This window comes from Equus caballus, chromosome 5, assembly GCF_041296265.1.
Source record: "Equus caballus isolate H_3958 breed thoroughbred chromosome 5, TB-T2T, whole genome shotgun sequence".
NCBI classification, from domain to species: Eukaryota; Metazoa; Chordata; class Mammalia; order Perissodactyla; family Equidae; genus Equus; species Equus caballus.
In genome coordinates this window covers 55,730,987-55,743,739 of record NC_091688.1, presented here as the reverse complement: position 1 = coordinate 55,743,739, position 12,753 = coordinate 55,730,987, and the positions used below count along the sequence as shown (strand labels likewise).

Below are 12,753 nucleotides of genomic sequence, written 5' to 3'. Positions count from 1 at the left end.
GGGATACACACACACACACACACAGTTAGCAAAGGGGCTGGCATATAGTGTATAATAAAGGTTATTTGCTATCACTGTTCTTCCTGTGTTATCATTATCATTATATTTTTTATTATTTATTAAGTGCTCTGTGCCAGCCACTTGTGCTAGGCTCTGGAGATACCAAAGCAAATGAAGACAAGTTCCCCGCCCTACAACAGTTTATAGGGTAGCAATGAGAGAGGATGACCAGTAAATCGCCAAGCTCCTTGATGACAGAAGTCTGCACAGGGGCTGGGGCTGCAGAGAATGTGGACATCAAACGAGATTGGGGAGCTGTCACTGAGTTTGAAGCCCAGCTGTAGAAATCTGTAAGGAAATAAAGTCCCACAAGATAGAAACATGAGAAACCCTCCTAGGTGTGTGCTGGGCCCAGTTTTTTATCTGACCCTGCCCTCAAGTTCAGCAGCTATGAATAGAGGTCTTGAACGCTAAGCTGTCTTCTGATCTATCTTGTTGACAAGGGTTTTGCCTGTTACTAAGTCATCCTTTTAGCATTCTCACATCTCTGCCAGATCAAGATCTCGGCTTAGCAGACTAGACATGGAAAATAGTTACTAGTGCTTTCCATTAGGCTCAAATAGTAATGAGGGGCAACTGATGGGGGGGGGGGGTGGGGGCGGGCATCCACCAATTCAATTTACTGGTGAAGAAGTTGCTTTGCTCAGTGTTCATTTTTCAAATCCATATAGCTTTTCCAGCTATTTCTGGGAATGACAGAAAAAATGTTCAAAGCATAAACAACTTACATTTCCTTTAAATTCACTAATGCCATAGAATTCTTTTGGCAAGAGGGTCCTGGGCGTTCACACAAGCAACAACAGGTTACATCAAATACAAAGGACGAGAAATCACTGATCCAGGATTTCTGAACATGTGATATTAATCTAAAAACTTTTCAAGAGCCTTATGGAAGCTCTTAATACTAGCGGTAAAAATCTTTTTTTTTGGGGGGGGGGCTTGTGTTGCTATTACCGTTACTTTCTAAAACTCAAGTAAAATTCCCCTCGTTCCAACAGAGAAAAGGATGATCAAGTGACAGCCAGGGTGCATTAGGAGAAAATGTTAATATTAAAAAAAAGTTAAGAGGATCACAGAATCTTATAGCGAAAGGGACCTCAGGTATCATTTGAGCCTCTCTCCCTCATTTCACAAACCGGGAACTGAGGCCTCATCAGTGGAAATGAAACAACTTTAAAACATTTATTTCAACAGTTATATGTCTGCCTTTACAACTAGTATCTCTGGTTCTAGCATTGATGACAAAGGTAGTGCAAGAACCTAGGTCCAATTTAAGCTGGTCTAGCCCTCTTGCTACCGTGGTACATGGGTACAATCTCCACTGTGAGGGCCTGTGGTGAGAGCTTCGCAGTACAGGGAAGACACACATATCTCCACAAGCAATGGAGGTTTCTGAAATGTTTTACCATTCAGGATTCCTCTGCAAGCTTCTTATATGATTAATTTTCTAACTAAACCCTTTTTTCCTAAATAGTGCATAGGTATATAGCCTTCCCCAGATAAAAAAAATAAAGAAATCAAATTAGGCTTCGGAATTGAGGAAGCTGTGTCAAACCCAGGGAAAGCAGTGCCATATTCACAATCATTTATTGGCACAAATGGTTGCCCCTCCCCGCTATGTAAGTCAGTTATTTATTTTTCAGGAGCAAGAATACAAGCCCTGAACCACCCAAGTCACCTAACCCCTAGGTTATAATTCTGGGCCCTGGGCCTGGTGTGACTGACGCTTTGGAAAGACAGGATTTTCCTCTCAGCTGACGCTGAGCTCTCGAAGGGAAGCTATTCCCGCCGCTTCTTACAGAACATAGTCTCTCCTTAATGACTAATACTGTAGTAATTTCCCAATCTACTATGTAAACTTGGGCGGTTTCTTTTTCCATTTTATTTTTAAGAAAAGAATTACTGCATTGTTTTTAATCTCCAAGAACAGTGTGGAGGACAATTGTCGTTTGCTGTTCCTTTGTCTCCATGGGTGATGCCCGGCTGGGGTGAGGGGCATCTCTGCCAGGCCACAGAGGCACCCGGGGATCTTCTGCGTCTCGAACCCACAGAATGACTTTCCTTTTCCCAGGCTGGCTATGATATTTACTGACCCTAGAATTACCCATTTGGAAATGGTTAGGGATTAAAAGTTCTTCAGGCCGAAGGATTCTTGGTTTCTAATTGCTAATGTTTGAAGTCAGTTTGATTCCTCTGAAATCTGTTCAGCCTGATGAAAGCAAAAGCTCTAACTCCCCTTGGGGCGCGAGGTGTAAGATGCTTGGGTTCCGTTTGTTTGGGTTTGTTTGGGGTTTTTTCCTGATTTCTTTTTGGGGAGGAGGGGGTCTTTGCCAAGGCCTTCCCGATTACCCCCGAGTCCCCGCGCGGCTCCAGGATGAAACTGTTGCCGAGAAGGGCCCGACCACCCCTCAGGACTCCGGCCTCCCTGGCTTCAAAGGCCTCGCGGCAGCCGGGACACACGCGGCCGCGCGGCCCGCCGACCCGGCCCGAGCCCCGGGCGCGAAAGCGGGAGCCCAGGCCCGCGCACCGAGGCCGCGCCGCGTCTGCCCGGCCGCCGCTCCCGCCGCGCGGCGCGGCCGAGGCCGGGTCGGGCCGAAAGCCGGCAGACGCGGCCGGCCCGCACCGCCGACTTGAGAAGGTGCCCCGAGGGGCCCTGTGTACCCCGGGCTGGTTCCACCGATGAGATGCAATCCCCATTCCTTCCTCGGGGGAAACGTCATCAGAGATTTTTTGGGGAAGGGAAAAAATGGGCGTTTTCAACGTGTGTGTAGGGGATTGGGGGAGGGGAACAGGATGTCGGGGGGAGGGGGAGCGAGGGGCGGGGGCGAGGGAGGGGGGTTGACTGCTTTCCGAGCCCCTGTCTGGGGCTTTGACAATGCACTGTGGGCTGAGGGACAGTAAAGAGAAGACAACGGGCGTTGGGAGGGAGAATTTCGGTTCACTCTGTTGAGAAGCAGGCGCTAGAATTCCAAGGCTCCCGCCTAGGAATCTAATAATGACCTCCAATGATCCCTCTCGAGGGAACTCGACTGTTATCTGTAGTAGTTTGGTTTTTAAAGTAAGGCTATATTAGGATATTATTTGTGCAATTCATACTTAGGCGTTCTTTTTATTTCTTTAAAGTAGATGGCAATCTGGAAACAGCTCATTTGAGCCTGGGCAACTATGTTGCAGAAAATATAAGTATAAATAGGGAGAAGATTTTTGCATATATTTCCTATGTTCTCAAGTAATTTTCCCAAAATCTCAATGTTTCTCTTGTTATTTCTATTAACCATTATTTTTATCCAGATTTTTCTCGGTGATTTCGTTAGCTCCCCATGGAAGAACATGAAATGACCCTTCAGAATATAAAGCAGCATTCTGCCCATCCAAAATGAAGATGGTGTTATCCACCAAATTAAACGCCAAATTTAGTTAGAAAAATTTCCACTCTCCCTGTTCTCTTAAATTACATCTGTACAGTCTCACTTTCTGGTGTTTGTTCATGTTAGACTTTGGTCAAAATTTCAATTAATTTGTGACGTAAATGAGAATGCCAATACCCAGAAGTTTCAAATCTGGAGTTCTCCTGAATTGTCAAATGATCCCTAGAGATAACAAAATTCTGGCCCCCCCAATTTTAGGGGTTCCCGATTTGTTAAACTGGCTCCACAAAAAAAAAAGAGCAGTTTATTTTCTCTGTCCCATTTAGAACTGTAGTGTTCACACATAAATTTGTGTATAAACACATACATGTGTGTATATACTTTTTAATACAATTATGCATAAAGGGCAAAGCCAAACACTGACTGATAGAGTACAGAATGGAAAGTATCGATTGCAAGGCCTATTTTCACTTCTGCTATCAAAATCTCACCATCAGTTTGTAGTCAACAAGATGTCCTGCCTCAAAGTCAAGCCATTAATGACACTGAATAAATGCTGATTTGTCGTCACCAGTAACGGGTTCCCCACCTCTTCCCATTACACCTCTGGTCCTCCCTACTGAGTCTCATTTTCCAACCTGACACTTAGAGCAAGGGCCTCACTTAAATTAACTAATGATTATCCTTGCCCAAAGTAGTGTAAACAGACCCTAATTTATAAATTTGCTAATTGCTGTTGCCAATGCCAGCCCCTGAGTTCTCAGATATGGGCATATAAAATACAAAGCTCACTGGAAAGCAGAAAAAGCAAAGCAAAAATAAACCACACAGATGAGAGAAAGAAGGGGGAAAGATTCCACATTCCATCAGTTTCCTACTTTTAAAGTACCCCAAAAGGTGAAAACTAGAAAACCACTTAAATATTCTCTCCTGCTGAAATACTTTATCTTTTGGGAGTCAGAAAGCAATAACCAGCTAAATCTCCAGAATAATCCTTGGATGGACTTCTGCATTTCCAGAAAGGAAAGTGAAATGCCAATCTGCTCTTTCTCCCTGTGGAATTTGTACAGTTCAGCCTCCTCCACCCCTTTTTTTAAAAATCCGTAGTCACCTAGAGAAGGAACTTACAGGTTTAAGAAGTAATCATTTTTCTCCTAGGTATGAGAAATAAATTTCTACCAGAGCCCATAATCAGGATCTCAAAAAAATGCCTCATCTTATTAATATTATATTTTTGGCAACAGAGAGAATGATTGTGACCGACCTGAAATATTTCATTCTTTAATACTAGCAATGCCCTTGGAGAAGCTTGGATGAACAAAATACTTCGGTATTCTAGGTCAAAATGTATTTGTCTCTCTCTCTCCTTGTGGCCCAGTATGAAGGATCAGTAAGGGACTTGCTTCAATTAAACTCATGTCCACGCACGCAAAGGAAATGATACAAATAAATAGGGGAACGCAAACCACCGATACCCAATCATTTTAGTTTTGGCTCCCAGATTAAGCATTTCGTATCATTCTTCACTCGCTCCTCACCTGCCAGGTGTATTAATTACAGATTTTAAACTAGTTTTCTTTAATAATTAGAAGATGTTCATGATAGCGTTTGAAGTAATTGGTATGGGAGTGGGGTGGGGCGGAGAGATACAGGAAAATGGCGGCGGGTATGTGTCAATATAATTTCGGTCCGAACTCCAGTGTTAAAAGTGTAATTCCCCCTTCTCCCTGCATTAACGTCCTCCCGTGAATTCTTCCTTCTGGGGGTTTTACCCATACAATCAAGAAACCCAAAGTGGCCAGCTCTGAGCCCAAATAAAGTGTTCAATAAGAAATAGAGTTGGGTGGGTCGTGGAAGATGCGAATTCAGAGTCGCTGCGCCCCTAGGCTGTGAGCGAATCCGTCTAGGCAAGCCTTCGCCGCCCGTTAGGCTTGTGCTCCTGGGACTGGTCTCCGAGGGGCAGAGACGGGCGGCGGAGCCGGGCGCGGGGCTGCCTGCACCGTACACTCCCGAAGCGAAAGACGGCTCCCCGCACGCTTGTCACCGCCGTGCCTTCCACACGCCTCACACTGGCTACTGAAGCGCGCGGGCGGGGTCTGGGGGGACCTGCGGAGGGTGAACCACAGCACACTCCACCTTCCTTCCATTACAGTCTAAACTCTGGGCCTTAGAGTTTTCCCCATTCCCTGTCCTCCCCACTGCCCTCCAGCAGTTTGCTCCATCTACGTGATGAAATGGGTTAGAATTATTTCCTTCTCCCTAGTGGCTTCTATTGGCCCACTGCGCCAGGGCCGGAGTTTCAGACAGAACGGCTCCCCAACCCTCACCACCGCCCCGGAGCCAGTGCTGTGCGCTCCCAGCCCCGCGCATCCAGAAGGCGTCTGATTTAGCCACCGTCCGACCAGCGCGAGGAAAGGGCATTTGGCAGCCATCCCCGAGCGAACAACTATCCTCACCAGCCCAGAGCGAATTCAGATCTTGCCTACCCCCTCACTCGCCTTCACACACAGTCACTCACCAAAGGGGCAGCCACCGCGGAAGGCCATTTTGACCCGGCAGGCGAGAGCCTTGCGCACATCCAGCAGTCCCCACACTTGGCTTGTCCGCGGGGCCAGGCTCCGCACCCTGGAGGCCTGCGCTGGGGTCGGGGCGCACGCACCGCCGAGGAACCTGAGCTCCTTGCCCGGGGCTCTACTCCAGGCAGACACTTTGGCGTCTCGCCCAGCGCGCCGCACATTTGCTCTGCGGCCCAAGACCCGGCCTGCGCCCTGGCTGGTGCTTGCCACACACAAGTACATTCTCCCCACTGGCTTCAAACTCATCACTTTTTCTACGTTGCTTAAACGTCAATGAAGAGTCACTTCCTCCATTTTGACCCTGTGTTTCCCTATTGGGGATTAGGGGTGGGTAGAGGGGTGATGTGAGGATTAAAATCTTAAAGTTTTACTCTGAGCAAACAAGGCATAAATTGGCAGATTAATTCGCGTGACCAGTTCATCTCAAAAATTCGAAAGAAGAAACTGCCCAGGCGCACTGCGCAGGCTTTTCCTCTCTCAGGGCTTGCGCAGAAGGCTGCACCCTGCACCGGAGATGCGAGGGCCTGAGTGTGTGCACGTGTGCGCGCAGTGCCGAGCTGCCCGCGTGTTTTGGAGTGTGCCTGCTTTGTGTGCCCACCCGCGTGCGCCGCCACCTCCTTAGGCCCCCGAAGCGCCAAGGCTGCACCGCTCAGGCCCGCGGGCTGTGGAGGGGGAAATCCCTCCTCAGAAGGTTTGAATTATTTCGCTCTGCGGGAGACCCGGCCTCGGCAGCGCTCGCCTGCGGATTTGGGCGGGAAAGGCCCAAACCGGAGTAGGAGAAGCCGGGAGGAGCCGGGGCCAGGGTACGAACGCAGATGGCGCCGCCGCGTGCCTGAAATATACTTCCAGGGCCGCAGCCCCTGCAGCTGTTCTGGGCGATCCTGGCTCGAAAGTTTCCTGTGTTGCTGCTTGGTGAGAGGCGGAGGGAGCAGGCCCGAGAGCCAGGCTTCTCGCAGACGGATTTGGAGCCCCTCCCCAGGCCGCGGCGGCTGAGTTCTGGCGGCTTCTCTGAAAGACGCGGAGTGCCGGCCGGGTGTAATAACAAGGGCACCTCACAGGGTCTTCTCCAAGGCCTTTCGAGCTCAGGTTTTTCGGGACCACCAGGCTCGGTGGAAAATGGTGAAATACATACTGTGTGTCTTCAGATGTGTGAGGGCCTACAGCGCGCAGGCCAGGCGGGTCCCCCGCTGCCGCATGTCGGCGCCCCAGGTTGCGGGCGCTCGGCGCCAACTAAAGTCAGCTCTATCCGGACGCGGAAAGAAAAACGGGCTGTGAAAGAGCAAAAGGCCACGTCTTTTAATAAAAGTTAAACATTAAAATCTGACCCCGGGGTTGTCTGAGGATCCCGGGATTTTGAGGCTCGGACAGGGAGGGTTGAAAAGGGTGGTATCGATCAGAGAGAGGGGATGATGAGAGTGATAAACACAGTCGCTCCAGGCGGGTGTCCTGTGTGTGCGCGCGTTTGTGTTTAATCCTGTCCCAGCCCCGTGGCAGTTTTGTTTTTGTTGTTTTTTTCCTGTACCTGACTTCTTATCGGCCTAGGGCGGGCGAGCCACGCAGCGGACCCAGCGTCCTCTCGGTCTGAAGCCGGAGAAAAGAGTTTGAGCAGAACTGTGAGGCCCAGCAGGGCAGAAACATTGCCCTGGACACAATGGCGTCACCTGCGCCCCTTTTGCCACCTCCACCACCATACACACACCTTTAAATGTGGCCCTGTGCGTGTTTGTTAGGGCTCTGTAAAATACGAAAAATGAAAGGAAAGCCTGCAGGGGACCCCAAGGCCTCGCCGTGCCTTCTGCTACCATCCGGTCCCGGAGCCCGCAGCTCCGCCCTCTCTGTCCCCGGGACTGCAAGACGGCCGGCTGAGTCTCCAGGCCACCGTGCCCTTTTCCTGAAAAATATTTTCTCATTCTACGTCTGGTTCATAAGAAAGCCTTGGCCACTGCGGGGGCTCCAACTTGGAGATGCCCTCGGCCCACGACATGGCCAGGCCCCGGCTGGTAGCCCCGCTCCACAGAATGCCTGCTAGCGCTCTCGGCTTCCGGCTTCTTCCTCCTCCCGGACCTTTGCCCCACAAACATATTTCGTTTTCTCTAACCCAGACGCCCATCCTTTTCTTTAAAAAAAAAAAAGTGATAGAGGTAATGGGAATGGGTCAACTGAACTCTCTGTTCCGTCAAGCTCTATGTTAGGTCCTCAATAGCCCCATCGCCGGGGGAGGGGGGGGCGAGGAACAGCATTCTGGACACTAGGTCCTCGTGTGTGTCCCTAGACTGGTAGCTCCTTGTCCCAACCCTTCTCTTTTCTCTCCTCGCTTATCGCTGAGAAAAACGGCGGACAGAGAAAACTGCAAGCTGAGTCTCTGATTATGACCCCGCGTGTTGGTCCTTTTGAACATGCGACCCTAGACCGGCTCCGGGCGACCGGGCCCTCCTCCCTAGAGAAAAGTACCCGCGGACAGGGCGTCTGCCACACGCAGTTAAATAACTTCTGCCTTTTCCATCGTCGGGAAAATAAAATAAACTATACTCCCAAATCGTGAGTTGTCACAGGCTTGAAAGAACTTCCACTACGCTGTGTGAAGGCCCAAGCGAGATTCTGACAACAAATATATGCGGTGAGGGAACAGGGTCTGGCCAGAGATGGGAAACACACATTAGCCATGCGTTCTTTTTTGGATTGCCCACACAGGGGTCCGCGTGGACAGGCACCCGCAACCAAACACAGGGAAAGACTTGAGCGGATGAAATAAATCTCCTTTTAATTTTCTTTTCATCGACTAATAAAAATAATTCCCCAGCACTAACCCCAAATACCGTAACGGGCCACAAGAACACGGAGAATTCATAAAACTCTGTCTCTGCAGGTCACCCGCTAATCGCGTTATTATTAGCCTCAAGAGCATGGAAATTGAACTGTCACTGCCTAAAGAGAAAATGTAAGCGACAGCTGTCCCTCCTTGGGTCGGCCAGCTTTCCAGCCACCAAGCTCCTGGGCCCCAAGCACGGTCCCTAAGCGCCTGCGCCCGCGGCCGCCCCCATCCCTTTGAGGGCGGCGCGTTGACCCGGGTCTACTCCCCAACCCTAGCTCGTCAGCAGGAACACCTCCAGAATGGTTTTACAAGTCCTGGCTGGAAAGTTTCTGAAGCCGCTAAACCAAGCTGAGAGTAGTGTGTGTCCGTGAATGTGTGTGCGCGCGCGCGCCTGTGTGTGTGTGTGTGTATGTGTGTGTGCGCGCGGGCGCGCAAGATTCTTCTGACAACAGCTGTTCCGCGGGGCTGTTTTGCACAGTTGAAATCTTGGCACTTAATGCAAAACATTAAGTTGTTCCCCCAACCTCCTAGAGTTCTGTTAAAATACACACATCGACATCCGCCCTGTGTTTTACGTGTTGTGTCGGTATAATACGCATAGACTCGTCTCCAGACAAATTAATCGCACCTCTCGCTCCAAATACACAGAAATATGGGCCCTCGAAAGTAACCTAGGGCGCAGGGTAAGAGGTCTAACATACACTCCTCTTTCCATAAACACCAATGAAGTAGAAATATAATTATGCTCCCTCGCCTCTGGGAATAGGGAAAACACAACAACTTGAATGCCAGAAATGTTGGTGGGAGAAGGTCGAGGACCAGAGTTGACAGCTAAAAGGGACAAACGGGGCATTACCCGAGACCGGGGTGTCATGTCTGAGAACTCCCTGCCGGTCCTCCGGAGCTCTCAGAAGCCAGTTGCAGCCCCTCTCCGCTCCGGCCATTGCCTTCGATCCGCGCCCCTCCTAACCCCAGGGGCCTGCAGCGGCTCAGCTGCCGGCACCACGGAAACTACGCTCTGTTCCCAGAAGAGAAGGGGATGCGAGCAAGGAAGGATCCCCGCCTAAGGTTGGCGACGAAAATGCAAGCTCAGGCCAGTTCCCCCAAATTGGTTGCGGCGAATTTCGGGAAAGCTCAAGGCATTTGCAGGAAGAAAAAGAAACCCTCGTTGGAGCAAGGCAGAGCGTCAGCGGCCAGGGCCTCCCTCCGCAACACTCTGCCCGCCTGCTGGCCGCCCGGCCTCCCCTCTGCTCCCGCCTCCCTCGGTCTGGCCCTACGCACTCACCGGGGTGAGGCTCCAGGCCGTGTGCGGCCGCGTCCTCGGTGTCTCCGAGTGGGCCCGCGGGGCTCAGCGCCTCCATGGACAGGTCCAGCCCCTTCTCCTCCCAGTCTCGCAGTTTCCGCTTTTTATTTGAGCCGATCAAGGCTTCAACGGAGAAAGCATGTGCTCGAGAGCTCAGGGCGACTGCAGATCTTCTCCTTTCACTCATCTTAGCCGCCCGCACCCTAGCCCCGGCTCGCGCCCGCTACTGAGGGAGCAGCCCGCGCCCTCACGCTCAGAGCGCCCGCCGGGCCGAGCCCGGGAGAGGCGGCGGCGCGGTGGCCGAGACTAAGGCGGCGGCTCCGCGGGTCCTCGGCACCCTCCCCCTGCGCCCTCCCCCGCCCTCTGCCGCAGCTCCGACCGGCGCCCCTAGCTGCCCCAGCCGCTAGGAACGAGCGCCCGGAGCGCCGCCCGCTCGCTGCATGAGCGCCGGAGTCCTGCTTCCCACCCACCGGGGCAGGCGCTCACAGACTGTGCAGACTGGACTTCATCTTTTTTTTATTCTCTCTCTCCTCCCTCTCCCTTTCTCTCCTCCCTCTCCCTCTTCCTCTCTTGGTCGTCCTGTCCTTCCTCTGATCCAAACTTCTGGGAAACTTTTTTTCTAAATTCCTCCCTTTCCAAGGAGCTGGGGGCAGGCGGTGCGCTCCTGTCCGAGGGGCGAGGGAGAGGGAGGGGGGAGGAAGAGAAAGACTGAGGGGAAAAAAAAGCCAGCCCCTGACCAATGGCGAGGAGGGAACAGGAGAAACCCTGAGAGCGCGAGCCAATGAGAGGAGGGGAGAGACTGAGGCTCGGGCCAAAGTTCCGCGCCGTTTGTCCCCGAGATGCTCCTGGGCCAACTTTAACCCCTGACTTCCCGGCCCCCCTGGGCTCCTCATGGGAGGAGAGAGGGGAGCTGAAAGTCAAGGTCTGATCTGTGCCATTACAAACTCCTGCAAGTCCCAAATCCATACCTTTTCCTCCCAAATCTGCTAGAACTCATAGACGCTGCAAGTCCGGAGTCATTTTAATTACAGATCTGGAATTTGGGGGCTCTGATAAAATGCCAATCTGTCCAAAATGGCAGAAAACGACTCTGATAATCTCGCGCCTGCACCCAGATGCTTTTAGATCTGCTGGTTCCGCCTGGATTTCGCCACGCAGGTTATTTTTCTGTTGAACGATTTCTAAGCAACTTGGGTTGCAGGCAAAACGAAAGAAACAAACAGAAAAGCCCCGTTACTATCCAGGGTCTTGTAATTGAAAACCCAAAGATAACTTCCTCCTTCCAGGTCTACCTGGTAGAGAAGGAGACCTAGGCGCCCTCAAAGCCGGAGGCCCGCGGTGGGGCGCCGGCCGCAGGGCGCGCTGCGCAGGCGGATCCCAACTGGGCCGGGACGCAGGAAATGCTCGCCTTCTCTCAGGCGATGGATGCTGAGCCGAGCTTCGCCTGCTTGGGGCGCTTGTTTTGGAGAACCCATAGAGAGGGGTTGGACGAGGGCAGCCAGAAAACTTTGACAGCGGAGAAGGATCTTTTGCAAAATTCCTTTCAAATCCGATCGCCTCGGGAGCCCGGCTTTCCCCGCCCCGCTGATCTTGCCTCCACTCAAAAAAAAATCTTTCAGGACAGTGCAGTCGTCCTGGGTTTCCAAGGAACCTAAAATCCAACACTTCTGGCCATTCTGATTTCCCACACCCCTTCCCAGGTTATGCTGCTGGTCGCGGGTAGTAGGAGACTCCAAATGCAGCGCAGAGCGAGTTTAGAGAGGCTGAGAAGTTGATCCTGTCAAGCTGGGAAAAGATCTCAGATTTCGCGGACGACGGCCTAGCCACAGCCTGATCTTCCCGTCCCAACGCCCCCCGGTCTAGACGAGTCTATCCCCGCTTCCCCGCTGGAAGAGGCAGGAAAGAGTCAACTCCCAGGTCTGAGCAACAGACCGAGAGGCCCAGCAGACGTCTCACCGACAGCCAGGTCCTGAGCAGGGTCTGAACCTGCAAACTTAGGGCAGAGGGGCCCAGGGCGTGTCATAGGACCCCCAAGAACTAGCGCCCATCGGTCCTCCCACCTTGGGGCGAGAAGGGAGGGCCTGTCGGGCCTCTGAAAGGACACATTCCCCTCCCGACCGCCAAGGGGCCCGAGGAAATTTAGTCCTTGCTGTTACAGTTGGAAGTGCTCTGGTGCTGGAGGCGAGGACCCAGCGTCCTGAATGTACCTTGGGAGGACAGCAAAAAAGGCCACTTTTGGAGGCCCTTCAAATCGGGCTCCAGTCTGGCCTAGAGGAAGCTAGCGGCGCAGCAAATGCAGAATGATGAAAAAGTAAACGGAGGAGTGTGATTCAGCCAGGCTTGGCCTGCAGGGCCTTCCAGGAGCCTGTGCCTCAGGCTGGGGGATCCCGAGCCGCACTCCAAGAAGCCTGGGATCTAGAAGCCCTGCACTGAGCCCCTCGGCATCTTCCGCCGCGCTGCCAGGCAAACTCAGCTAGCCAGGGTCACAAGGCGCAGGGTCTCTCATCTCAGTCACCACTTGGCATTGCTTCCAGGAGCCGTCACCAAAAGTGACCACGCATTCACCACTAGCGGGCTTCAGCAAAGGAGTTGGCGACAAGGCTGGCCAAGGGCGCGCAGTCACCTTCCCGGCGG

The 12,753-nt window shown here is 52.2% G+C and overlaps 1 protein-coding gene across 4 annotated transcripts in view; it reads right to left on the bottom strand.

The window, feature by feature from the left end:
* The window catches only part of TBX15 (T-box transcription factor 15), a 104,197-nt gene extending 93,383 nt beyond the window's left edge, over positions 1 to 10,814 (bottom strand). The window contains exon 1 of one of the 4 annotated variants that reach the window (XM_001500913.5): positions 10,102 to 10,814. In XM_001500913.5, coding sequence (XP_001500963.1) covers positions 10,102 to 10,306 — 205 coding nt within the window. In that variant the 5' untranslated portion in view covers positions 10,307 to 10,814. Of the gene's footprint in view, positions 1 to 5,946; positions 6,242 to 9,672; positions 10,008 to 10,101 lie in introns of those variants that run through there. The other 3 variants (XM_070268459.1, XM_005610274.4, XM_023641328.2) reach the window with 3 other exon arrangements.
* Positions 10,815 to 12,753: the final 1,939 nt, after the last annotated feature.